The 24235-nt window shown below is 37.7% G+C and overlaps 2 protein-coding genes and 1 pseudogene across 4 annotated transcripts; 1 reads left to right on the forward strand and 2 right to left on the reverse strand.

Annotated features, from left to right (window-relative positions):
• LOC147870345 (uncharacterized) lies at nucleotides 1-3480 on the forward strand (annotated as a pseudogene). The gene is made up of 3 exons (XR_015531119.1): nucleotides 1-2171; nucleotides 2261-3066; nucleotides 3320-3480. The product of XR_015531119.1 is annotated as an uncharacterized LOC147870345 (transcript).
• A 1743-nt stretch (nucleotides 3481-5223) lies between these two features.
• On the reverse strand, nucleotides 5224-12048 carry AUG5 (HAUS augmin-like complex subunit). The gene is made up of 10 exons (XM_087339063.1): nucleotides 11319-12048; nucleotides 10131-10679; nucleotides 9688-9814; nucleotides 8452-8622; nucleotides 7809-8018; nucleotides 7034-7219; nucleotides 6527-6686; nucleotides 6160-6355; nucleotides 5945-6077; nucleotides 5224-5608 (listed from the first exon to the last, which is right to left on the reverse strand). Exons 1-10 carry the CDS (start codon nucleotides 11951-11953, stop codon nucleotides 5477-5479), a joined length of 2499 nt encoding a protein of 832 aa, XP_087195189.1. The 5' UTR covers nucleotides 11954-12048; the 3' UTR covers nucleotides 5224-5476.
• A 2501-nt stretch (nucleotides 12049-14549) lies between these two features.
• Nucleotides 14550-23939, reverse strand: LOC147870347 (ABC transporter C family member 2-like). 2 transcript variants are annotated; one of them, XM_087339072.1, is made up of 26 exons: nucleotides 23919-23939; nucleotides 23369-23540; nucleotides 23144-23258; nucleotides 22369-22449; nucleotides 22268-22292; nucleotides 22144-22200; nucleotides 21489-21554; nucleotides 21315-21389; nucleotides 21123-21230; nucleotides 20593-20727; nucleotides 20400-20506; nucleotides 20222-20315; nucleotides 19956-20123; nucleotides 19734-19874; nucleotides 19457-19657; nucleotides 19271-19369; nucleotides 18568-18720; nucleotides 18086-18459; nucleotides 17832-18012; nucleotides 17441-17764; nucleotides 16197-16953; nucleotides 15890-16011; nucleotides 15515-15760; nucleotides 15332-15433; nucleotides 14933-15233; nucleotides 14550-14636 (listed from the first exon to the last, which is right to left on the reverse strand). In XM_087339072.1, exons 1-26 carry the CDS (start codon nucleotides 23922-23924, stop codon nucleotides 14557-14559), a joined length of 4290 nt encoding a protein of 1429 aa, XP_087195198.1. In that variant the 5' UTR covers nucleotides 23925-23939; the 3' UTR covers nucleotides 14550-14556. The 2 variants fall into 2 exon arrangements, with proteins under 2 accessions (XP_087195198.1, XP_087195207.1); XM_087339081.1 differs by lacking the exons at nucleotides 23369-23540; nucleotides 23919-23939 and having other exon boundaries at nucleotides 23140-23261.
• Between the last annotated feature and the right edge of the window lie 296 nt (nucleotides 23940-24235).

Here is a 24235-nt window from a genome sequence, read left to right on the forward strand (position 1 = left end):
ATGTGTCTCCTCCTGTTGAAGGACTCCATCCAAGTAAGTACTACCTTCACCCTCCTACTCATCTTTTCATCTTCTGGCTTCTCTACCCAAGCAGGAGACGAGAGCACACCTGACAGAGAATCACTGTTAAGGTTTAAAGACGGGATTTGGGAAGACCCACTTCAAGCTCTGAGCTCATGGACCCATGCAAGGTTCCTCCCCTTGCAATGGAACCTGGTCTGGAATCATAGGCAACAAAGACATCCCTCCGAGGGTAACCTCTCTAGACCTCAGACAAAGCAACCTCTCAGGCACAATCACTCCTCATCTCTCAAACCTCACCATGTTAACGTACCTCTTAACCTGTCCTTCAACGCCCTCTCAGGACCGATCCCCGCGGGATTAGGTCGCATCTCGGTCTTAGCTCATCTCGACTTCAAGTACAATATGCTCATTGGCCCTGTCCCTCCAGGAATTGGTAACTGTACTGCATTGCTATGGCTTGATCTAAGCCATAATGATCTCAACGGTACTCTCCCGGCTTCTCTTGGAAACCTACGTAGGCTCACAATGCTCCAACTTCATGACTTACCTGCCTTGAGTGGTGCCATACCACGAGAATATGGAAACCTAACCCAACTTAACTACCTTTATTTTGACGCCTGGAAGCATACCTTCTGAGCTCGGAAACCTCGTCCTGCTCAGAGAGCTTTACTTCTATGGGAACAAACTCAATGGCAATATTCCTTCTCAGCTTGGCTGGCTCCAGAACCTACAGTACATGTCTTTATTCGGGAATGCATTTGTGGGCAACATACCTCCTGAGTTTGGAAACCTTAGTAGCATTGAGTATATGTGGTGTATGATCAATGGGCTCCAAGGACCCATTCCTGTGGAGCTTGGGAATCTCAGAAACTTGAAAGAACTTGATCTCTCGGTCAATAGCCTCTCAGGACCAATCCCACCTGAGCTCGGAAAGTTGAAGAATCTTCAGCAGCTCAAGTTATATGCAAACCAACTCAGTGGGAGCATCCCCCAAGAGTTAGGCAACCTCACCAACCTTCGTTTTCTATATGTATTTAGTAATAGTCTTTCGGGCAAGATTCCTCCTGAGCTGGGTGAATTGAGAAGCTTGGAAATCCTCTGTCTTTACTTTAACAAGCTGAATGGGCCATTGCCGGTTGAGCTCAGTAAACTTCAGAAATTAACAAGTTTCATCATCTTCAGTAATAGTTTGAGCGGGAATATTCCACTGGAACTTGGGAATCCGAAGGTCCTAAGTTCACTCTGTCTTGGCGATAATACATTCTCTGGTGAGTTGCCTTCAGAATTGGGGAAACTTGGAAACCTTTAGTATTTTGAGGTCAGTCCGAATCTTCTCAGTGGACCAATCCCTTCCACGTTAGGAATGGACTTGTCGAAAAACAAATTCTCAGGTACCTTACCAAAAGATTTGGCGAATTGTACAAGCCTCAAGTGGATAAAGATTGCCAATGACTCTTTGAGTGGAGGGGTCCCATATGAGTTTACCTCACTCTCCCAGCTACATACATTGTCGCTTGCCCGGAACAAATTCAATGGAAGTCTTCTAGACTACTTTGCAAACTATAGTAGCATAGTGGTTCTAGATTTTTCACATAATCACTTCACAGGAACTCTTCCTGAGAGTTGAACTCAGATGGTGAACTTACGGGTTTTGATTGTGGGATATAACAACCTTGAGGGTATTTTGCCATCAGGGATCTGGGATCTAGGTCAATTACAGATCTTGGAGGTTTCAAACGACCAATTTCGGGTACTATTCCTACCGAGATTGATAACTTGAATAGTTTCAAGAATAATGAAACTCAGACCAATCAAGAAAACACGTTGTGGAATGATGATGTGAGCTTTGATACGAAGGGTACACGAATTTACTTCAAATATCTTTTGGGGTTGGTCATCTCTCTAGATCTGTCAAGAAATAGGATATCAGGTTCTATACCTAATGAGATTGGCTTATTAACAGGGATATACAACTTGAATCTCTCGAGAGCCGATTCTCAGCAGTCTTGGAAATGTTTTGACACTAGAGTCATTGGATGTTTCTAATAACCAACTGAATGGCACAATAACAGATGAGCTAAGAAATCTAACTTCACTAGCATTCTTAAATCTATCAAACAATCAGCTATCCGGGGCGACCCCGAAGGGTATGTTCCTATTGAACTGCTGCTTCTCTTGTTTTACTTTGGCTTATTATTATTATGTTTCAACTCAACACGGAGCTGGTTCCTTTCAGGCCTTCAGTTTTCCACCTTTTCAAACCAGTCATATCTTGGAAATGTAAAGCTTTGTGGGTTTCCGCTTACTTTAAATTGCTTAGATACTGTATCAAACTCCAAGCCTCATCACAATGTCATCACATCAAAAGAAAAGATCATAATTGTGTGTCTTTGCTACCTGTATTCATCATTAGAGGCATACTCATGTAGTACATCACAACAAAGAGAGAAAGACCGAGAGTTGCGGTGTTTGATACGAGGATCAAACTCTCTGCTCAAGAGATTTTTCGTGCAACAGTGAATTACAAAGAGACCAGTATTATTGGTTGAGGTGGCTTTAGTATCGTGTATAAAGGTGTGTTGAGTAGTGGTATTGTTGTTGCTGTCAAGAAGCTGAATATCGAGAATCATCCTGAGATAGAAAAGAGTTCTATTTCAGAGTTGACTGCTTTAGGTCAGATTTGCCACCGGAATCTGGTGAAGATTATCGAAACTTTAACAACAAAAGCTTTCAAATGCTTGATACTGGAATATATACCAAATGGCAATCTAGATCTGCATCTACATGCAGCCATACCTGTGTTAAGTTGGGAACATCAGCTGAAAATTGCTCTTGGAGTGGCACATGGACTTGTTTATCTACATAACGAAACAGGATTCGGCCAGGTCCTCCATTGTGACCTCAAGCCCAGCAACATTCTTCTCAATGAGGATTTTGAGCCCCATATCAGGGACTTTGGGATTTCACGAGTCACATCTTCTGAGGTGAATAAGTCTGTTTCAGTAACTGCTATCCAAGGATCGATTGGATATGTGGTGCCAGGTATGTACTCTAATAAAAGTTGATAATTTATCAACGCCTATGCTTAATGTGCATATCAAGATTTCAGCTCAGGAGAACTGTCCATTTACTTCCATGTGCCATCACTTGATAGCTATATGAACCATTGTGTCCCTGGCTTAGTATTTTTAGAGTGGTCATGCGACCTTGTATTTTTTGGTTTGCAGTGCCATTATGCAATGCAGTTAATATATTGGATGATTGATTGCTTGGTTTATATGCTTGTGTAATGTAGAATATGCATATGGTGAGAGATTGACCGACAAAGTGGATGTATATAGCTACGGGGTTGCATCTCACTATTCAAGCATGATTTTGCCTTCCAATTCTTCGAGCCTATTCAGCTTTGAGACGCAATCATCGTCAAGAAGCCAGCAAGAGCATGGAATGTGGTGAGCGTAAGACATCATTTTGTTTTGGAGAAAATTGGATGCATAATGTCCTCATTTCAAGCAAGGTGAGTGTGTAACAAAATCATCATATTCTCTCAAGAGCCCCAAAATAGGATTGTCATTGTCAATCCCCCTTTAACTTAATCATTACAAACTGAGCTTGTCTGCCTGTATTTAACTTCAAGTTCCCAAAGAATGATCAATGCACACATTGAACTCGTTCACTTACACACACACACACACACACACACCTGCCTGCCCACACCCACGCAGAAACACCTGCCTGCTTGCACACATACATGCACATGCACGCACACGCGCCCGCCCTCCCACGCCCGCGCGCGCACAGACACACAAACACACAATGGAAGCTTCCTAAAAGAATAATAAAATGTGTTCTAACTGAAGCTCCCAACATGCAGTCCACCAAAAGCCTAGCAAAAATTTCCTAAACCCTTTTTGTGCTCTTGAGGTTCAAAAATGAGGAAGTGAGGTAATGAACCCATAGGTTAATTATAATTAGTACTCAGGATGCAAAGATAATAGCACGTAACTAACTTCTTCCATAAGTTCACGCCTCCATTGATATGTGCAGACACCATTTAGTGAGTAGAAGAATGTTTTAGAAAACAAATATTGCAAGTATCCAGGTACAAAGCACATAGGCCATTTGAGCATCAGATGATGAAGATCATTCCAACCCAGTAATATCAGATGCAAGCAATGAGCTTTATTCACAGCCAAATACTACTACTCATTCCACGCATAATAGTTATACACATGGTTGTAAAACCATGTCAAGAACTATGAACAATTTTATAACCATATAATACATTAAGATTGATTGACCTTGCTACATGGATATAAGCATACTACAATTACAAGAGCAGTTGTTGGCTATTAGAAATAGAGTTTGAAATGGGGAAACTATTATAAGATTGATGGAGGATTAAATATGTAGGCTCTACCATCTCAAGTTTGACAGTAAGGAGCACTATGTATATGCACAACATAAATGATGAGAGATAGAAATGGTAGTAAGGAGACCCATTTACATTATTGTTAATCATGATAAGTGAATGAACTAGCAGTCTCAGGGTAACAATCATTCCATTGAAGAACTAGTAGCAAGATCCAATTCAACCAATTGAGAAGAGCTGTGTATACCTCACTTAAAGGCCATTGTCATATACCTATTCACATAGCCACCAAAGTACTAAACGCACTGGCAATTGTTTCAAATGGAAGGAGATTCCCATCGTTACATATTTGCCTTCTCTCATACCAATATTAATAAATTGTCTCATGATGCAGCAACATACAATGTATTGATTTTAAGTTTTAACCATATTACTCATTTGATTTCTCTTGATGCATAAATTTCATGCACTATGCAATGGCTATAATTTCATGCTGATTTTAAAATATGCATTACTATGCTTTATTTCTCATGATGCATAAGTTTCATACACGGCATGTTAATCTATACAAGTCATCTGTGTATGCAATCGATCCCCTGTAGTGCAATATTTTGACATCAGTTTTATAATCACACTCAGGTACAACACATTTACAAAACACTGGGTCAAGACCTTGAAACCAAGTTCATATAAAGCATGTTTTCTACCTTTTCAATTTCACAATATTGAGAAATCCACACTATAAACCCAAAAGGGATATGTAACAGCATTGATATGCCATTGTTCAATCAGAATGTGGGTTTGTCTTCATGATATGCTAAACTAGAAATTGTAAAACCCCGTAAAGGTGATTCAGCAGAGAATTTCTACAGTATCATCGCATCATTAAAAGAAATAATGTGTTCAGGATATCCCAAATCCTATATCCCCTTTCAAGGGACATTCATTTAGGTGATGTACAAAAGAAAAATAACGTGTTTTGTGTTATGATACAGAGATAACAGTAGTGTGAATACAGAGCGTGGAAATTGGTAATTCCAGGCACATACCAAAATAGACCATTGAATCCAAGATGTGAGATCATAATAGCTGTTTGTCATAAAATGCAGTCTGAAGCTGTTTTACATGGGCAAGCCATGCAGCAACATTCTGCCCATCAACAGTGATCCAGTCTACAGCCGTCGACGCTGGCTGTTCCCACCACTCATCAACCTAGAAACAATATGATCAGATCAACTCCACCTCTGGCACTTTGGTTACCACAAATGCATGATAGCCTATGTTAAGAAAAATAAAATAAAAGAATATATGCTTCCTAATAGCATCATTATCCCTTCCAAACACCATGCAAATTCAACGGAATTGCCGGCTTATCCTCGATTGTCACTATGCAAAAACACTTTCAAATAGGGAGTTCAACTCATGTTACCAACCCCACAAATAGCATTCGAATTTGGGAGCACATGAATATAAAATAAAAATATGCTTCCTAGTACCAATTTCAAACTTCCACCATGCAAATACTATTAAAAATTTCCTTCTAATTACCATGCCTCTAACTGTTTTGCAATCATCCAGGCACTTCTGAGCATCCTGAACCGCCACCTTTAACTCAGGCAGCCATTGCTCCATGGCGGTTGTCTCCTGCTCAGCGGCTATTGATGAACAAGAAGTAGCAGTCCTGCCAAAAAGAGAACATCAAGATTTCTGATATGGTTTACATAAACAAAAAATAATGCAGATAAGAGAGTTTTTACTATTACTTTTCATGTTCAGGCCTTGAACTATTTGCACCCGCTAACAGTGAATGTCCATTGCCAACAAGATTTCTCCATGTTTGAGCTCGTCTCATTGCTCCAGCAAGTTCTTCAAGCATGCATATGGGAGACATGAAAGGAGAGAAGATGAAACGCAAGGATTCTACCACAGTAGCTAGCCCCACATCGTCACCATCATATCCTATCAAGTCATACATAATAAATAAGCATATTAAAAATAATATGCAGAGAATGCAGTATCTCCTCAAATACCTCCTTTTCTAGGTTTCTACTGAATTCCTACAGAAGTTATATTAGCAGCAGGGCATGCATCAAGAAAACAAGAGCTTGTATGGTTTTGTTACAACTATACCACTTATATTTTGAGTTGCTGCATTGATCCGGCAGATTGATGGTATAGCAGAAGGATCTTTAGCACCGGCTTTTGCTGTTAGTAAATCGGCAGTTCTTTCTATCGCAACTAATGATTCAGGTCCAGGAGGCCCACTCATACCGAATGCTTCTTGTAAGGCCTGTAAGATAAATTTATGACCTTTTTTCATATGAAGATCCAATACATTTCTTTTCAACATCATTATGAGCTTTCACAACTTAACCATTTACTTAGCTTGCGCAGAGATTGATATTCTGCAATATCTGTTTAGCCCATATTTTTGTGCCACAAACTACAGAGTTTTCCTAGAGTTGCAGTAATTCTTTCATTTTTCCTACAAATCCTTTTTATCTTCCAGCCTACCCTTCCAGATGCAGCATTTTAGTGATGCATGAATCCAACCTTATTGAACAGAACAACTTGGACCTTACTACAAACACCAAATAGATACATCCACAATCCACACCTTATATTCTGAGAGCAAACCTGTGATGTTGACGGAAGCATATATAGACGGTTATCTGGAACTCTCAAAAAAATCGAAACTTCTCTTTCAATGAGATCATGTGCATCTGCTGCCTTTTGTTGCACTCTGTTACATAATGGAATGACTGTAGTAGCTGAATGCTCTCTTGAACGCTTTGTGTGTTGCTCCCAAGCTGTTGCCGCAGCCTGCAGTATGATCAACCTCACATTTAATGATGTGGCTTCGACGAAACTCAAATAAAACACGGAGACATGGTATATGTAACTACAGAAAGAGAATGCAGCAGCAATTATAAAAGATTAAACCAGAAACCAAACATTGCAGAGTTTAAATGACTACGAAAAGTAGCATTTAGGCACTAGAATTAACACAATTGGCATAAAGTTGTTCCATGAAAATCTGGGAGTAATCAATTTCATTGCAACATCTGTGCATGTTCCTTCTCTCCCATTGCATGGGACATGGGGAGACCTCATAAAAGCTGATGGAGATAATTAATCACATGGAAATTTTGATTTCTGCCCTTTTCTCTTTAATACCCCACTTAATTATGCTTAATGAGTGAGCTTAGTACTCCTATCCTAACACAAAATAACCATACGGACTTACATCAATATATGCACGATGTCAATACATTTCCAACAAGCAAGTATTTAAAAAAAAACAACTACCTGTTCTCCCTCTAAATCAGTTAATAGGTGCCATCTCTCATCCCATGATTCTATTGATAACTAAAATGGTTAAACACAATACCCCATTTTAAATGATATATACCAAATTGAGATGTATTAGTTCTGTATATATAGATTCCAGTTCAGTCCTCCTGGCATCAAACTCTTCTATCCTCTTCCACTTTTTCCGCAATGCATCTTCAGCGGCTCTTCGTTCCTCGCACATCTTTTGAAGTCGTTGAACTTCATTTGTCAGGGTTGAAACGCTGGCCTTCAGACCAGCAAGTTCTCGTTCCTTGGCCCATACGTCCAGCTGGAAGCAAATAACAAAAGGACAAAAGTGCGAATATTAGTTTCTGTGCAACAATTCCCAGATCTTCTACTAAAATTTGAAAGTCCTCCACATTCAGTTACAGAAAACATCTACATAGAAGCAGCAAATGCAAACTAAATTTGGTATACAAGTTGATACTTGTTGCAAGATGTAACCCACATGATGTCACTTTTGAATTGAAACTTTCCAACCCATCACTAAATTCTTCACACTAAAAACAGATACCTTATGACTAATTTGAGCAAACTTTTATAGCTACAGTATGTCAGTGCTTTACTTTTAACTTTAACTTACTTAGAGATCATTTTCTCAGCCTTATAACACTCCTTATATTCAATTTTAAATCAATTATCCACAGCAACATTTTATTTCAACAAAGTAATATTTGTAGCTAGTTAAAAAAGTTCTTTACCTCAAACTGCCGTGAGCTCGCAGAATTTTGGACATATTCTCTGTTATTGGTGGCATCCCCTGCATTGGAAGCTCCATGAATACGCCGCACAAGCTCCTGACTTTCTTTTTTTGCATCTGCAGCAGCATTTAGTGCATCTTCTGTTGCAATAAACTGTTGTACATGTGCCCTCTATATACAGCACACATCAATAAGTTTTAGCTGTTGCAATGCTTCAGAAGTTTTTTGTAACAATCCACAAGCATAAAATGGGTTCTCCATATAAATGACCATAGCAAATAAAAGACAGAAATGTATTCATGCAATATCTTGCCCGTTCATGGAATACATAGTACTAATCTTCTTTTTTATATGGGAGCCGTTATGTTGAAAGCTGTAAGTTAATAGGGCAATTCACAATCTAACCCTGTGTTTGGAAACATTGTAACCTTGTTCACACTTTCAACATAGAAGAAATAAACCTGAACAATTAAATGCATTTAATCCTTATTTTTCCAGAAATTCAAAGTATTTTTCCAGAAATACTAACAACCAGGACACAGTAAATACATAACTACTTGATGGGTTGAGAATGAAGTAAGTTGCGTGCTGCTCAGGAAAAAATAGCAAGATATGTGAAATAACAGACAATGAGACAGTTGTTGAAGTAGGATCCATTGAATGTATGTGCATAATTAGGCCTGTATATATTTCTATTTGAACATGTCAATGATGAGGTCACAGTGCCACATTAGATCGAATAAGTTGGGCTGCTACAGGTTAATGACCAATAGTTTCCTTTTCTATTTGTTTCAGTGGGAGCTCACTGCACCTACAACAATACCAACACTATTGTTGCACTAGCCTTGATTATATCAGCAGCTTTTAAGGTTTGCATAAAAAAAAAGTCCCAGTTACTACGCCAAATATATCCATCAGAGTCTAATATTATCTTGTATCAATATTCCCGAATATTCTGCTAAACATTTACCACTTGGTTCTCGACTGTCTGGAAACATCTTGGCTGACAATTCTTTGCTGACTCCCTTGTTACTCGACAATGGATGGCAATTGAAGTCTCAAAATCAGGAATAGAAATCAAATAAAAAAGCATGTAAACATATGTCATACTACACTACATATGCAACCTTACTATACATATGGCATTTAGTTCAACAAGAACAATATCATAATACAGCTTAATTCTTTAATTTTCACTAAAAGTTTAAATAGGACACCAATTCAGAAATGCATCACCTGTCTCTCTCTGAGTTGTCTGAAAGTTCCCTTTACTCCAGTCTTACTTCCTCTACTTTGTGAGGTCAAGCTTTCGTCTGCGTCTATTGAAACATCTTCAATGATCCTGTTATTTTCGTACTTGTATCTGCAAAAAGTAAAGCACGGAAAAGTTTTTTAGGTTCTAAAGAAAAATGTACCAGCAATTGTAAGAGGAAAAGCAGCATGCCACAGCAGGTGCTCTATTAAACATGGTAAAACCTTGTAAATGACAGGCATTTAAGAAACCAATACTAAGAAAGTTTGAACATTCCACCATCGTAATTGTCTTGAATGCACCACATTTTCAATACACTTTGTCAACAATCAAGCAATTTATTAATCCCTACAAAGAATTGATCTTCAATTTGCATTTCTTACCGAGTGGGTTCTTTATGCTATTGGTAACCCCTGAATAAACTTACCGAAGCTTTTCTGCATCAGCTTTTACATCGAATTTCTCGATCTCTCGAATAATTGCATCATTGACTTGGGCTGTATACCCAGCAATTGCTCGTAAAAGTTGCGGTGGGTTCTTCAAAAGATTTACAGCAGTCTCCTTGATGCTATCCGGGATTGTTTCCCAATTAATATCCATACCTATCTTCCTCTCATCTGCACCTCCATCTTTCTGGTTTCCAACACCATCATAGGCAGGAAAGGTAGTCTTTATTCTCTCAATTAACATTGCTGCGAGAGTTTCACATGTTTTTCGGACATTCCTTTCAGCCGTGGTCTCAATGAGAATGGTACCACTATCTATGGACTTGCCACCTTTCAGTGGAATAGCATATACTGTATCAAGATCTCTGTGAGCAAGCGGATCTGGGGCTGCTTCAGACCCTCCAAGTTTCCCTCTTTGGACATCCACAGCATGTTCAACATATCGGTGAAGCCTTCTCTGATATTCCGCAAAAATTCGAGCAGCTTGCTCAAACCTTCCATCGTAAGCTTCAAGTAAGAGTTGTTTATGCCTGTGCTTGAAAGTCAAAATATATTTCCACAAATCATAAATCAGCATTGCGTTATGAAGTTCTTCAGATTTTTGGGGTGTTTAACAAACTCAAACTAGTATTAATGTTTTAGATGATTCCAGATACACAACCTGCAAGAAAGAAGCTACAAAGCAGTCCCACCTTTCTGCAGGCTTGAAGGAAACATAACCCTTCAGGGCACTTGCAAATTGGGTGTACCAAAGCACAAAATTGCAGCGTACATAAATAAATCTATATTTAATTAGAACAGAGTTTGTTGCACAGTCAATCCCTGTCCTCTCCACCCAATCTCTTTCCTCCGAGCTGGGAAAAGAGTGCATTTTTAATTGTGAAAAGTCCACATAGAAGAGTTTTTCTTTCATGTGCCATTCCTGATACAGATGGTTTAGATAGATTGAACCCTACCCCACCCTATCTGTGTTTCTGCACTTTATTCAGAAACAAATCCACAAATAAAGAGGCCTTCTACATATAGCACCCCTTTCCTACTTTCAACATTGAAAATTACATGACCATCAAAATATAAGCATAAAAGAACACTCTATCAAGAGATAAATTTACTCAATTTCAAGTAAGTAAAGTACTGAATGTGAAAATAATAAAAAACACAAAATACACCTGGAATCAGATTTCTCATCCAAAACTCGTTGTCGTTCTCCTTCTTCTCTTGAGAGTTCAAGCATCCTTCCTTTGAGCTCTTTCCTCAACTTACTCATCATGAGCCGCATTCTTTCTACTTCTACTTCAGCAGCATCCCTCTCTCTCAAAGCTCTCTCTTTAGACTCCGAGGAATCGTCTGAAATCTTCTCTTTCTCATTTTCATTTCCTTCTCTCACCTTACCCGCCTCTGATATAGTGGGTCTACTTGTTGCTCTTGCTTTCAAATCTCCTTTTTTACGACCCAATCTCACTATATCTTTATCCTTCTCTTTGTCTTTGTCTTTGTCTTTACTTATCAGAATTGACTTACCTTTAGGATCCGAAATCTCTTCGGATTTCAATGGTGATGGTAATGAGCTTCTCTGGACGAGTATATTCCTCTTCACAATCTCAACTGTCTTCTCTGATTTCACTCTTTCAAGGAGGAACTTCCACACAGGAACCATGTTTCCTCTGCAGATCTTTCTTAAGCTTTCCACTGAAGGAAGAAGTTTGTCTGTGTTTGAGAATGGGCTGTGAGGTCTGTAGCCCATCTCTTGCTTTAGCCATTCTAATATGGCTTCTGGTTGAGGAGATGTGATCGAGCTCTGCATTTTTAGAAGGAGGGGGAGGAGGAGGATACGCAGAGATCTGCTCTAACTAGTAGTGTAAATATATTGAAAGGAGAAACAGGCTTCTTGTTTAGCTCAGCTGCTCCTTGCTGGATCTGGAAAGAGAAGAGTGGGGAGGGGAATCAAAGATTTTGGGTTTTTACTTAGTGTGCCTGCGCATAACATAATACCTCTTAGCTGACCGACCGCTTCGATGATCCGGTTCTCTCTCGTCTCAGACTACGGGGTCAGCTGGACCGGGCCCATTATTTGCCCGACTCTGATGCACCGAAATTTCAATCTTGTGAACATGTCGATTTTGATATTGCAATTTTCGAATCTCGAGCATTGGAGGTAGAGTCGGACCATTATTGCTCATGTGTATTGAAACTTGATTGGACTCTCTAGTGGGGCAATGAATGATGCAGAGGACAAAGGTTCTCCTGGTATATACGAACTCTTTTCCAAGGGGCTATTGGTTAGTTACAACTTCAGGCCGTCTTGCTCCATCAATTTCAATAGAAGTCATGGTTTCAATTTGATCATGTGTCATGCTGACTCTGTTTGAAAACCCAATGCATGATGCTCATACCAAGCATTTTCTCTTCATTTACTTCAAGAACTCACAAACATCAAGGTATCAATCTCTTTAGGTCTTTGAGGTCACATTAACTTCAATCTAAGCTTCCACTAATGACTTAAGAACAACTTCTGACAACCCCAAACTTATGGAGTCCATTATCAACTGATCCCATCCCAAGTTGGGTTGATGATTCGAGAAGATTATTTTTTAATATCTTTCTTATGCTTTAAGTATCAATATCTCATAAAGATTTTGATCATGATTTTGTCCTCATTTGAAGTGATGGAAATATATTTCTACGTTAGAAAAGAAATAGATTGTCTCGGTGAACAATAATTGCCTAATCCTATAGTGTCATCTATCATGGGTTTGCTAATGTTGGTCATTGGCATTGATTACTGACTATTCAAAGGCTAAATGTACGTATCGGGTTGGTTAGCACTTTAAACAAATGATTATTAGCAATACTAGAAAAACCATCAACATGACATGCCTTGAAGGTGGCTCAATCATATACTCATGGTCCCACAATACCTAGAGTGCACACAACATTATGTCGATCATAGAGTAAAATACCAATCACGCACAAGAGTTCATTATTTCAATCAGAATACACAAACTGGAAAGGGTGCTCAATGGAGTTCATTATTTCAATCAGAATACACAAACTGGAAAGGGTGCTCAATGTCAACATCATTAACAATATCACAAGCACATAATGTGATTAACAACATAATCCCAATCTTGTGTACTATTTATCAATGGCCAATTTAGGTTATGTACTAGATTTCATACATTACATTACATAAAGATACAGTTTACCTCATAGGCTAAATTTGGCCTAAACATTAATATATCTTTCCTTCTTTCTTTCTCCTTTACTTTAAGTGGGACACTTCAAACATAGTTCTTGGGAAGGAAAAGACCTTGACGTTCTGGTTTCAAAAATTCACATGTAAGCCAATGGTGCAGAGACACAAAAAAGGCAAGAGGTTCATCAGCCTGGCATGCACTAGATACAAACCATGTTCGTATATTCTCCCAACATAACCAAGTGATTACTTCATGGCCTACAAACACCTTAGCAATGCAAATTTCTTAAGCTAACAATTATGAAGCACACTCCAAGTCATCTGGTTTCATGTAAACATTGAAAAAAACGAAGATGAAGTTTGATGAAGCTAGGGCTGCAAAACAGTTTAAGTTCTGATACACTGCATCCTGCAATTATGTAGGCTTCAACTTAAATTATAAGACTTCAAGAGAACGTTTTCCATCTTTATAACAAAATATATCATCATCACATCATACAACTATAATATGTTAAGCATTTCCAGCACATGGATCACCATTTATGAAAAATCCAAACAATTTTACTCAAACTAATTTAATCAGTAGTGTTGACGAAAAATCCAAGTTTGTCGCTTTAAAGAGAACAAACATGAAAAATCGATGGGAGGAAATGTTTATAACCAGTTCAAATTTTTTACTAAAATCGTTCTTCAAAGTTTCAATATATATATCTTTTATGTATATATATCATTACCACTCGAAGGTCAAATAAGAAAAGAGAATGATCCTAACTTTGTGCAGTTACGAAAAGACCATTCTTTTCACTTCTATGGATCCAGTCCATGGCAAACTTGCACTTTCAGTTTCCAAAAATTTGGTGATTGGATAACAGATCATGCCGGATATTACATGATCAGTTTTAAAATATGCTTTGCCTAACAGATCATGGCCGAGATTACATGATCAGTTTTAAAATATACTTCAATAACAGTTTATAACTCCTGGCTACCAGGGGAACTGGCTCATCAAAACATCACTTTGCAAGCCAACGATTGCAAATTAGCTTTGTAGAATATGAAATATTTATTCAGCTACTTGTCATAATGGAATCATCCCTAGCCTAATAATGTTTACTTATTCTAGGATAATCCATGTTTCTAGCCATGTGAAGTGCTAACTTAGTTAGCCAAAACTATAGCCTTATTGTTGATTAGTTCCTCTCCTTTGTTGATTAGTTCCTCTCCAGCATTGCATCATCATGTGTTTGACTCTCAAGTCGGTCTCTTGCTTGACGAACCATAAATGATAGACCTGCCAGTCATGCACAAATAACCACATCAGAATCATTGTAGAATATATACATAGCCTTCAAACACGTTAGTCTGTGTTCACAAAGAAGAAAACTACCAAAAAATAATGAACCTTTGAAACATTATATTAACAGATTTCTCAAATTTTGAATTTGTTAATCTAAAATACTAAAAAATTGAAGGCAATTCTGCCTTCATTTACTTCAAATTTGCCAGTGCAAGAAACCCCTAAACTCCAGATTTGGTTCCAACAACAAGACTCAATACGTGACTCGAAACCAACTAGATAAGTCAAACCTTCTATCATTCGCATCAATGCAGACCACCATCGTTCTCTAGGGACTTGTCGCCTTGACAACTCTTCAGCAATAGTATCATCATGTTGTCCATGCAGTATGTCGTGCAATGTTTTAACTGCATTTCTTGCTTCCTCCAATATGGTATGATCAGCATCTATTTCAGTAACTTCTTCCAAAGCTTTAAGAGAGGAGGACATGCTCACAGCTAAAGCCCATTGTGCAGCAGCTGCCCATTTTGAGGAAACACCCCAGTTAGGATTTTCATCTTCACTCTTGAGCTGCTCCCTCTTCACAATGCTCTGCACAAATAAAAGAATAAAAGAAATGTCACAGCATGAGCTTGCTAAAAGAAAATGAAAACAGAGAAAGGAAAATCTTGAGCTCCCAAAATTCATACCCTTAAATACTGTGCATTTGCAGATCCTGTACTCTGTACCATTTTAGAGAAGGCACTTTCTGGATTTGATAAGAGCTTCTGTGGCGTGTCCATCTCTAATGCCTGTATTGTATTCCCGAAAAGTATATAAGTACATATATTGTGAAAAAATATTTTGCCTCCAGATTAAGAACATTTGCGTACCTCGCCAGCATCTAGAACAAGTATCCGATCAGAATCTATTATTGTATTGATTCGGTGAGCAATGATGAGCATCGTGCATGACTTGAACTCTTCACGAATAGTCTTCTGAATCAAAGCATCTGTCCCAACATCTACAGCAGCTGTGGCTTCGTCCAGGACTAGTATTTTGGATCTTCTCAAAAGTGCACGAGCAAGACTAATGAGTTGTCTTTGCCCTACACTGTAGTTCTCACCACTCTCTGTGACCTGAAGGAAACATGATACCACAGCTGAAATGTAACAATCACTTACTGTGTTTGCATAATTTACATGCAAGATATAATCCTGTAGAAAATAGTTATACAATGATCAACTAAATCAAGAATAGAATAGAACCTCGGCATCTAAGCCCATAGCATTTCTTCTAATAGTATCTTTCAAATGAGCCCTTTCTAATGCTTCCCAGATGGAGGCATCATTGTGCTCATGGAAGGGATCTAAATTGGACCGAATGCTACCTAAAAACAAGTAAACCAACATGTAAGCACCAACAAATAAATTGATCACTTTTAGGGCAATTCTCATGAGGGTTCCAAGATAGTGAATGTATTAGTCTTAAGCTTCCAATATGGGCATTTTCTCCATACCAACATTGAACATAATTTAATGTAAAAATTTCATTTCAAATTGCTATTCACGTAACCTGAAAATAGGACCGGTGTTTGTGGTATAATCCCCAATGATTTCCTCAAATCATTCAATCCAAATTTTTGTATGTCATATGAGTCGATCAAAATCTGCCCACTCTCAATCTCAACAAGACGGAATAGTGAATTCATCATACTTGATTTACCTGCTCCAGTACGTCCAACTATACCAATTTTTTCATTTGGCTGAATTTTTACAGACAAGCCAACCAAGACAGCTGGCAATTCAGGACGGTATCGCATCACAACGTCCTTGTATTCAATAATACCTCCAGAGGGCCATCCAGGAGGTGGCCTATTATTCTGAACTATAAGTTCTCCTTCTGCTTCTAAGTCAATGTAGGTTCCAACTCTTTCAACTGCATTAAAGCTATTTTCTGCAATACTGGCAAGGCGTAAAGTTGAGGTTAGGAGGCTGGTTATGTTCAAGGCATAGCTAAGAAGCAAACCCATTTGCGAAGCATAAACAGCTTCATTAATTGCACGTTCATTGCCCAGTACAGCAAATGTTGCAGTCATCCATATCATTAAGCCTCCCAAAGATTCAAGCCGTATAGCAAGCCACCTATTTGCGCTCATATTAATGAGTGTGAAGCGTGTATTGTTATTAACAGCTTTTGCATTCATCTCTGACATCCTCTGCTGAGCTCTGTATGCACGAATAGTCGCTAATCCATTCAATGCTTCTCCCAACTGAGCATACACAGGAGACCTTGTTATTGAGTCCAACCGTTTAACCTCTCTTGCAGTGGTCTGTACAAAGAAAATTAGAACCAAGGTTGTATTAATGGTTTTTAATAGCTAATTATCTCAAAGTAATCATACAATAATTCAAATATTCAAGGGGATCAAAATCCATGAAAATGAGTTTTAACTTGAAACATTGGTATCTCTATATATTTGGTTCCTTTATATTCAGGAACCTTTTGAACTAATTGACTTTACTCTTTATTGTATTCATGAGGATCAATAAAATTAGAAACTGTAAGTGCATTAATATCTGCATGAAACAGCTTAGCTATAATGACTGCTCTTATCAGATTAGGCTCAAGAATATGGAATGCACTGCCACCATTCAAGTTTAGTCTTGATTGTCCATTCTTGAGGACAGATATGTTTGAGTTGGATGCAAAACACACGGTGACAGACAGATGTTTCAGAGTTGTATGCAAAACACTAAATATGCAGTCTATGATGTGACTTGACCAAGCAACAAGACAGTATTTAATAAGATAATCACCTGATAGTAAATATAAGCGGCATAAAAAGCAATGAGAAGCGGTAAGATTGCCCACAATGAAGATATGTTCACTATCCCAATTAGTGTGAAGGTTGAGATGAGTTGGAATATTGAGCTCAAAAACATATTGGTAAATACTGCAATACTTCGATCAATGTCTCCAGTATCCTTGGCAAAACGATTAATTATTCTTCCAATTGGATTGCCATGAAAGAATGACATTGGTGCCCGCAGGATTGAGGACACCATGCTATTATGCAAACATTTCGCAGCCGTTAGGCTAGACAAAATCACCCAAAAAGAGTTTGCCATTGTAATTAAAACCTGCGGAAGAGAAATATCAAAATCGATGTATGTAGAAATACAATCGATTCCTAGTATTGAGACCAACCTGGCCAACAGACAAGAAAGCATAGATTCCATTGTAGAAAATGACACTATGAGTTTCTGTTGATGCTGTATCTGTCCAGTATGACAACCATGTGCTGCTAGATACTCGAAAGACCTCCACCATAATATATGTGAAAAACATTATAGATACTACCCAAAATCCACCCAATGCATCCTTATACCTACAATTGCATACTGTATAAGTATAATAAATTTCATTCTAGTGAGTTTTATTCAAGCTAGAACTTATCTCACCTTAAAAGAACCGCTGAGTTGATCACACCTGTCTCACGTTCCTCTTGCTTGATTAAGATTGATTTGCGTTCATTTTTCTGGATGGATTCTTTATATCCAGTTCCATATTTTTTAGGTTTTTGACTATTCAAGAAGTCAATAGACTTCTCATTTCCATCAACAACATCAGCACTATCCTCCATTTTTCCAGCATTCTCCATGAGCTGTATAAAAAGTGACCCAGATGCAATAAGGTTCTCGTAACTACCTCGTTCTTTGATTACACCACTGTGTACTAAAATAATTTCATCCACTTGCGAAAGGAAGTGCAACTGATTGGTCACCAGAACCCTTGTTTTCTCTTTAAGCTCACCACGGACACATGTTTCAAAAACCTGACAGTTGTTATAAAATAGATTGTAGCAGATTATAGAAATTTAGTAGGTGCCAAACTTTTTTCTAAGATCATACATAATATTTTGCAAGGAAATGGTTTACACTACCTGACGTGCAACATGAGCATCAAGAGCACTTAAGGGGTCATCAAATATATATACATCTGTGTTTGCATACACTGCTCGTGCAATCGACACTCTCTGCTTTTGTCCACCACTAAGGTTGATTCCACGCTCGCCAATTTCTGTAAGATCCCCACTCTTTTGGAAAATACAAAATTCAATTCCTTGTTCCACAATTTAGCACAAAAGAAATTATCATAGCCAAACTAAAATAGCAGGAATTCCGACTCCTCAGGCATATGTGTGCAATATTAATTCCATGATATGATAGTGAGGGCATCTAAAGTTCCTAGATCTATCGTCCAAGGAGATTGATAAGTTTGCAAGGTTAGACATCCACAAGTCTATAGATGGATGTTCCCCAGAATATATTTAAGGATTTTGAATTTTCAATAACTCATGCATATCATGAGTTATCCCCAAATTTCTGTACTCAATACGTGTTCAACATCCTTATTATATATGGCAGCTGTTCTTTTCATCTTAGCACATTGTTTCTAATTGCTATAAGCATATGCATAATTATCTAAGAAAGCCCAAGAGGCAAAAGTTTATACAGAAGGACGTCTCCTAAGTTTGAAGGAGGCAAATTAATTTTTTTCATTGAGAATTTACTGGCACACTCAGACAATGAATTAATTGAATGGTTCCAGGTTAACCCTTAAAAATCAAAAGAATATGAACTAACCGGTAATAACTCCAAGTCTACATCCAATGCACTGACAGTAATTGCTCGCTTATATCGCTCAGGATCATATGAAGAACCAAATAAAATATTGTCACGTACCTTCATCAAAAGATTAATCACAACATTATCCAGATCTATAAATCGCATTTAAAAACAAAACTTTTCAATATCTTCTTTGGCACTTACTGTCGCATTGAAAATCCATGAAACTTGAGGAACATATGCTACATTTCCTCGTACAACCAATTCAGAAACAGTAACAGATGGAATCTCTTCCAGAATAGCAGACACAAGAGATGTTTTTCCTTGACCTGTTGCTCCAACTACAGCAACCAGACTACCAACAGGAATTTGCAAATTGATATTTGATAACGTAGGAACTTCTGCCTACAATTTTAATTCATTAGCCTCGTATATACCCCAATTTTATCCATTATATTTCAAGAAGTGCATATAGGAAAACCTTGATGTCCCAGGAAAAGGTTCCATTCTTTATTGATATTGCAGGAAGTTCAGGATCAATACATGGATTGGGCACTAACACACGCTCTTCCGCAAGCAGTAAATCCTGCAACCTTCTTAGAGATACATTGGCATTTACAACCTGCACTCATATGACAAATTAATCTTGTCAAATAAATAAGTGAAAATTTATCACACATGATAATAATGGTAAGATTGTAACCTGTGTCATTAGGTTTGGAAGCATGTAAAGTGGAAATCGCAGTACAGAGAAGAGAGATAAAGCAGTAAATGCCTTGGCAGCAGTAAGTTCACCTTCAACTAGAGTATAGACACCAAATGCAATGACCGTCACAAAGACAGGAATGCTATTTAATAGAAAACTGTTCACCTGCAGAATAACCAATTTACTTTTACTAAGCCGCTGATGTTGTTACAAAACATTTTGAGAAACGCAATGCATGAGAAGGATTTGTGTTTTTATCATACCGCAGCTAGCAGTTGTGCCTTCCTGAACCAACCCAATTCATCAACTCGGACATCCAGCACTTTGCGCTCAAAGCTATTCTCCCAGGCATAACACCTACAAATGCAAGCATGAATAATTAAAAAGAGTTAATTTATAATTAATAGATGTAAAATTCAAGAGACTTTTCAGATAACTCACTTGACAATGTCCATGGAGCCGAGTATTTCATACATCAAACCAATGCGCTTATCTGTTCTTTGCAAACCTTCTCGTGTGAACTTTTGCATCCTGGTTATAATAAATGTCTGAAATGTACATTATAAATCAGAATCTTCTATTAACCATATAGATAAAAATTTAGAGCTATGTTATCACCATGAAGATATTTTACCTGAGCTGGAAATAACAGTAGCAAAACAGAAGCACCAACAAGAGACGAAAATCCAAGTTGGGCATATAAGAGACAAATCGCAACAATTATCCGACATGGAGCAGACCATAGGTTGTGTAACTGTTGCAAGATTTGCTGCAAATACATATATATACATATATATCTAAATGATATCAAAACATTCATTGTAGGTAAACTGAAGATTAATATTTCTGTTATTTGCCAAATGATATATCACTTTAATTAAATCTCAATATCTATCAATCAGGATCTACAGAAATAATAGTATAATGCATCTGGTTGAAGTTGGCTTTGTACTTCTGCCACCATCTTAAATGGATACCTGAGTACCTGAACCTACCAAGGTGCAGATACTAGAAAATAAAATAAAAAGTTGAGTGCTTTTCTAGTATGGGCCTGCCACCGCATTAATGTCGTGTATATTTTCATTTGTCCTTTGGTCAACTAAAGCATTAGCAACCTTCGGAATTCCTTTATGTGAAATTAATGACTCCAATAATTAAAAATACCTGTAAAGCTTCAACATCCGTTGTGATGAGATTAGTTATCCTTCCTGACGCAAAGCGTTTTTTCCCTTCATGTGTAAGTCGTAATGTCTTTCGAAAAACAGCGGCAACCTTACAATCCATCAGAAAACCTGATTAGCCTCTCTTTTACAAATCAGAACTACAAGCACCTGAATCACAGGAGAAGAAAAAGACCATTGTGGATCGAATGCGAAAGCCAACACGCATGACATTCTGGAAGTATTGTGCTTCACATAGTACACCACCAGTCTTTTAGAGAGAAGCAGCACCATCAAAGTCCAGATCCAGTAAGTAATGAAGGCAAAACTATGAGAAAAAAACCTGTAATAACTGTAATCTGACACATACCACACCAACAAATATTGATGCTGAATAAATATAACCAATCCATGCAGGATCTCCATTTTGCATCGACTGTCAAAGGACAACAACCTTGCAATCAGGATATTGTTTATAGATTTTTTGTAGTATGAAGGTTCATGCATCTTTTATATTTCCACTCTTTTCACGAGGGATTGAGATTTCCAGTTATTTTTAGGTTGATAATTCGTACATCATCTCAATGATGCTTCCATCAGAATCCAATTAACATCATCAGCAGATTCTATGCTGATAATAGAACAAGCAGAATTACTATTTACTAAATTTTTCTTCTGCTTTTAGATAATGAAGTGCACTGATTGGATAATCATTATTAGCAGTTCTAGCTACAAGATAAGCTTATTGGGATAGAGGTAAACAATCATGCTATAAATACAAGGCATCCTCACAGGTTATGTGGTTTCATGTGTTGCATCATCTACAAACTAAAATTGCACAGTTATAGATGAGGGAGAAGCTTCAACACATTTATTGTTACTGTGATGGTCAACACTGACTTTCATTTGCCTGCTACAAAACAAATGTAAAAGCTAAATTGAAATACTTGCCAGACAAGATCAAGAAGCCAAAACAACAATATGCATGATATTTCCTGAACCTAACAACAAGAACAAGAAAGTACCAGTAAAAGCAGGTTCAAAAATACTGGCCCAACAAATTGGGCTGCATCATTTCCAATCTGTAATCAACAAATTCAATTCAAGGCATTCAATCAAAGAATCTTGCAAACCTATACTGACTCTTACCTTGAATATCCCACCTAGCCAGAATCTGAAGAACAGAAAATGCAGTCAGATGTCAATATGAGGGAGCATTATAAATTGACATGATGACAGCAATAAAATACCTAAGCCCATTACTCCCATGTAATGCCCTTAATAACCATGGTTTAGGTTTTCTCAGCTCTCTCTCCCAACATTTTTCGAAACTGTCAAAGAAAATGGTCGTGTTAAATTATTTGAGATAGATATGTCAGAAATAAATAATTGTAACTACATGATTCTCATGCACACATAACCATGAATTACTTGTGAAAAATCAGGTTCAACTCACAAAAACAGAAGAAAATATTGTATCCTTTATTGATAATAAAAAGCCCATGACCATTGAGCACAGCACTAAACTAGGCCATGAAACCAGAGTAGAGAAGAAGAGAGTGATGCCCACTTAAAAGAAATACGTAGAAATCAAATGAAATCACTTCCTCAGTTGAAGAGTGTAAGGAAAGTAGAATTGGCTAAAGTTTCAACTCCCTGAAGCAGTAAAAAGAATGCAGAAAATGAATGGAACAATTCAAATGGATCAATGTTGCCAAGAAAATTCTTTCTTATTTAACTTTGTTTCATTTTGCTTCACTGCACCATTAGGCACCGCGACGTCAGATGTATTGCATCAATTTTGGACTACTCCCTTTCTCAAAAGAATTTTTTATAGTTTCCGCTTAAACTCTTCAGAGTTTCACTTTTCAAATGGATGATGGAATAGATCACATTATATCAAGTTGTAACATTTTTTGCACCAACCAGCCTCTTCATCTTTCTTGATGTCAAGATTTAAATCTACATTGGCTTCTCATTGGAACTTTCACGTCTAGTAGAGCAAGGGGGTATTTCGGCACCTACTTATTGTAGAGAACATCCGTCTGATCCCAATCGTCAAGTTGCCAAACATCCAAATCCATTATAGGCCTTCTGTAACCCAGCTTCATCAATGGAGTCATCCAACTAAAAAGAATTCCTGCAGCAAAAATTATAGGTGAAGCCTCTATCCCTCCCTAACTCTCTTTCTCTCTCATGTCTTTTAAACAAATTTATGAAGATGGTAATGATAATCCTATATATACATACTTGAAAATATATTTACGTGTCGCTCTGGAAAAAACTCCTCTCCTCCATGCAGAGGTTGATAGTCAGAAGCAGATTGAGTGCTAATCTGGCCATTTTCACTGGGAAATGGAGCATACCCAGTATATCGCACTATCCCAGGCATATAGAATACTAATAGGAAGGTGAAAACAACCTGTACAGCAATAATCACCATAGAGAAAAATAGACAGTCAAGGTTCAAGAGCAGAGTTGCAGACAACAGAAGAAACAGAAATTTGAAATTAATGTTACATATTTTTCCATGACAAAATAGTGAAGGTTCTCACTGTAAGGATATACAGTACTGCAATGTCTATAAACAGTGTCATATGGTATATTCTCCAAACCATGCTTATTATTTTGAAAGATTTTGAAATTGAGTGACTGATGTTGATTTCCATAGAGGACAATGAACATTCATATAATTCCAATATTAAATGGCTTCAGTAATTTCTTGATAGATGCAAACCATAATGGATACAGCTTACTTGCCTGAAGGGAGAAATACCCAGTAAATAATCCAAAAACCAACCTGCATACATTGAGAAGAAATAACCAACCATTTTTTTTCGAACTCTCTCATTCTCTCTTTTCATTGGAGGGTGTTGTATAATGCTCGATTTAGGTCACATGACCACCAGCTAGAGATTAAAAATGCTCTACTTCCAACTTAAAATGCTCTATATAGTTCACGTCCATCAGCTCTATAGTCCAAAAAGGAAAAAGGTCGGCAGACGCCTCTTGGGGTCATACATAGACAGGACTATGACAAATAAGGAAGTAAACAGCCAAAGAAAATTGCTTCACTCTGGACACATTGAAACAATCATACAGATGATAAAAGATAAA

The sequence above is a fragment of the Azolla caroliniana genome, unplaced genomic scaffold (genome assembly GCF_043228905.1).
Source record: "Azolla caroliniana isolate FFs.n. ecotype wild unplaced genomic scaffold, voAzoCaro1.0.p SCAF_1, whole genome shotgun sequence".
Classification (NCBI taxonomy): Eukaryota; Viridiplantae; Streptophyta; class Polypodiopsida; order Salviniales; family Salviniaceae; genus Azolla; species Azolla caroliniana.

What these genes read in the sequence shown, in the direction of transcription:
- LOC147870347 (XM_087339072.1), bottom strand. An exon ending in GGCTAGGTGGGATATTCAAG is followed by an intron (nt 22,201 to 22,267) that starts GTAAGAGTCAGT and finishes TGTTGATTACAG; the next exon opens with ATTGGAAATGATGCAGCCCA. An exon ending in GGCTCCATGGACATTGTCAA is followed by an intron (nt 20,316 to 20,399) that starts GTGAGTTATCTG and finishes TTGCATTTGTAG; the next exon opens with GTGTTATGCCTGGGAGAATA.
- AUG5 (XM_087339063.1), bottom strand. Translation starts at nt 11,953, where the DNA reads ATGCAGAGCTCGATCACATCTCCTCAACCAGAAGCCATATTAGAATGG. An exon ending in GCTGATGCAGAAAAGCTTCG is followed by an intron (nt 9,815 to 10,130) that starts GTAAGTTTATTC and finishes TACTTTTTGCAG; the next exon opens with ATACAAGTACGAAAATAACA. An exon ending in CGAGCTCACGGCAGTTTGAG is followed by an intron (nt 8,019 to 8,451) that starts GTAAAGAACTTT and finishes ATTTGCTTCCAG; the next exon opens with CTGGACGTATGGGCCAAGGA.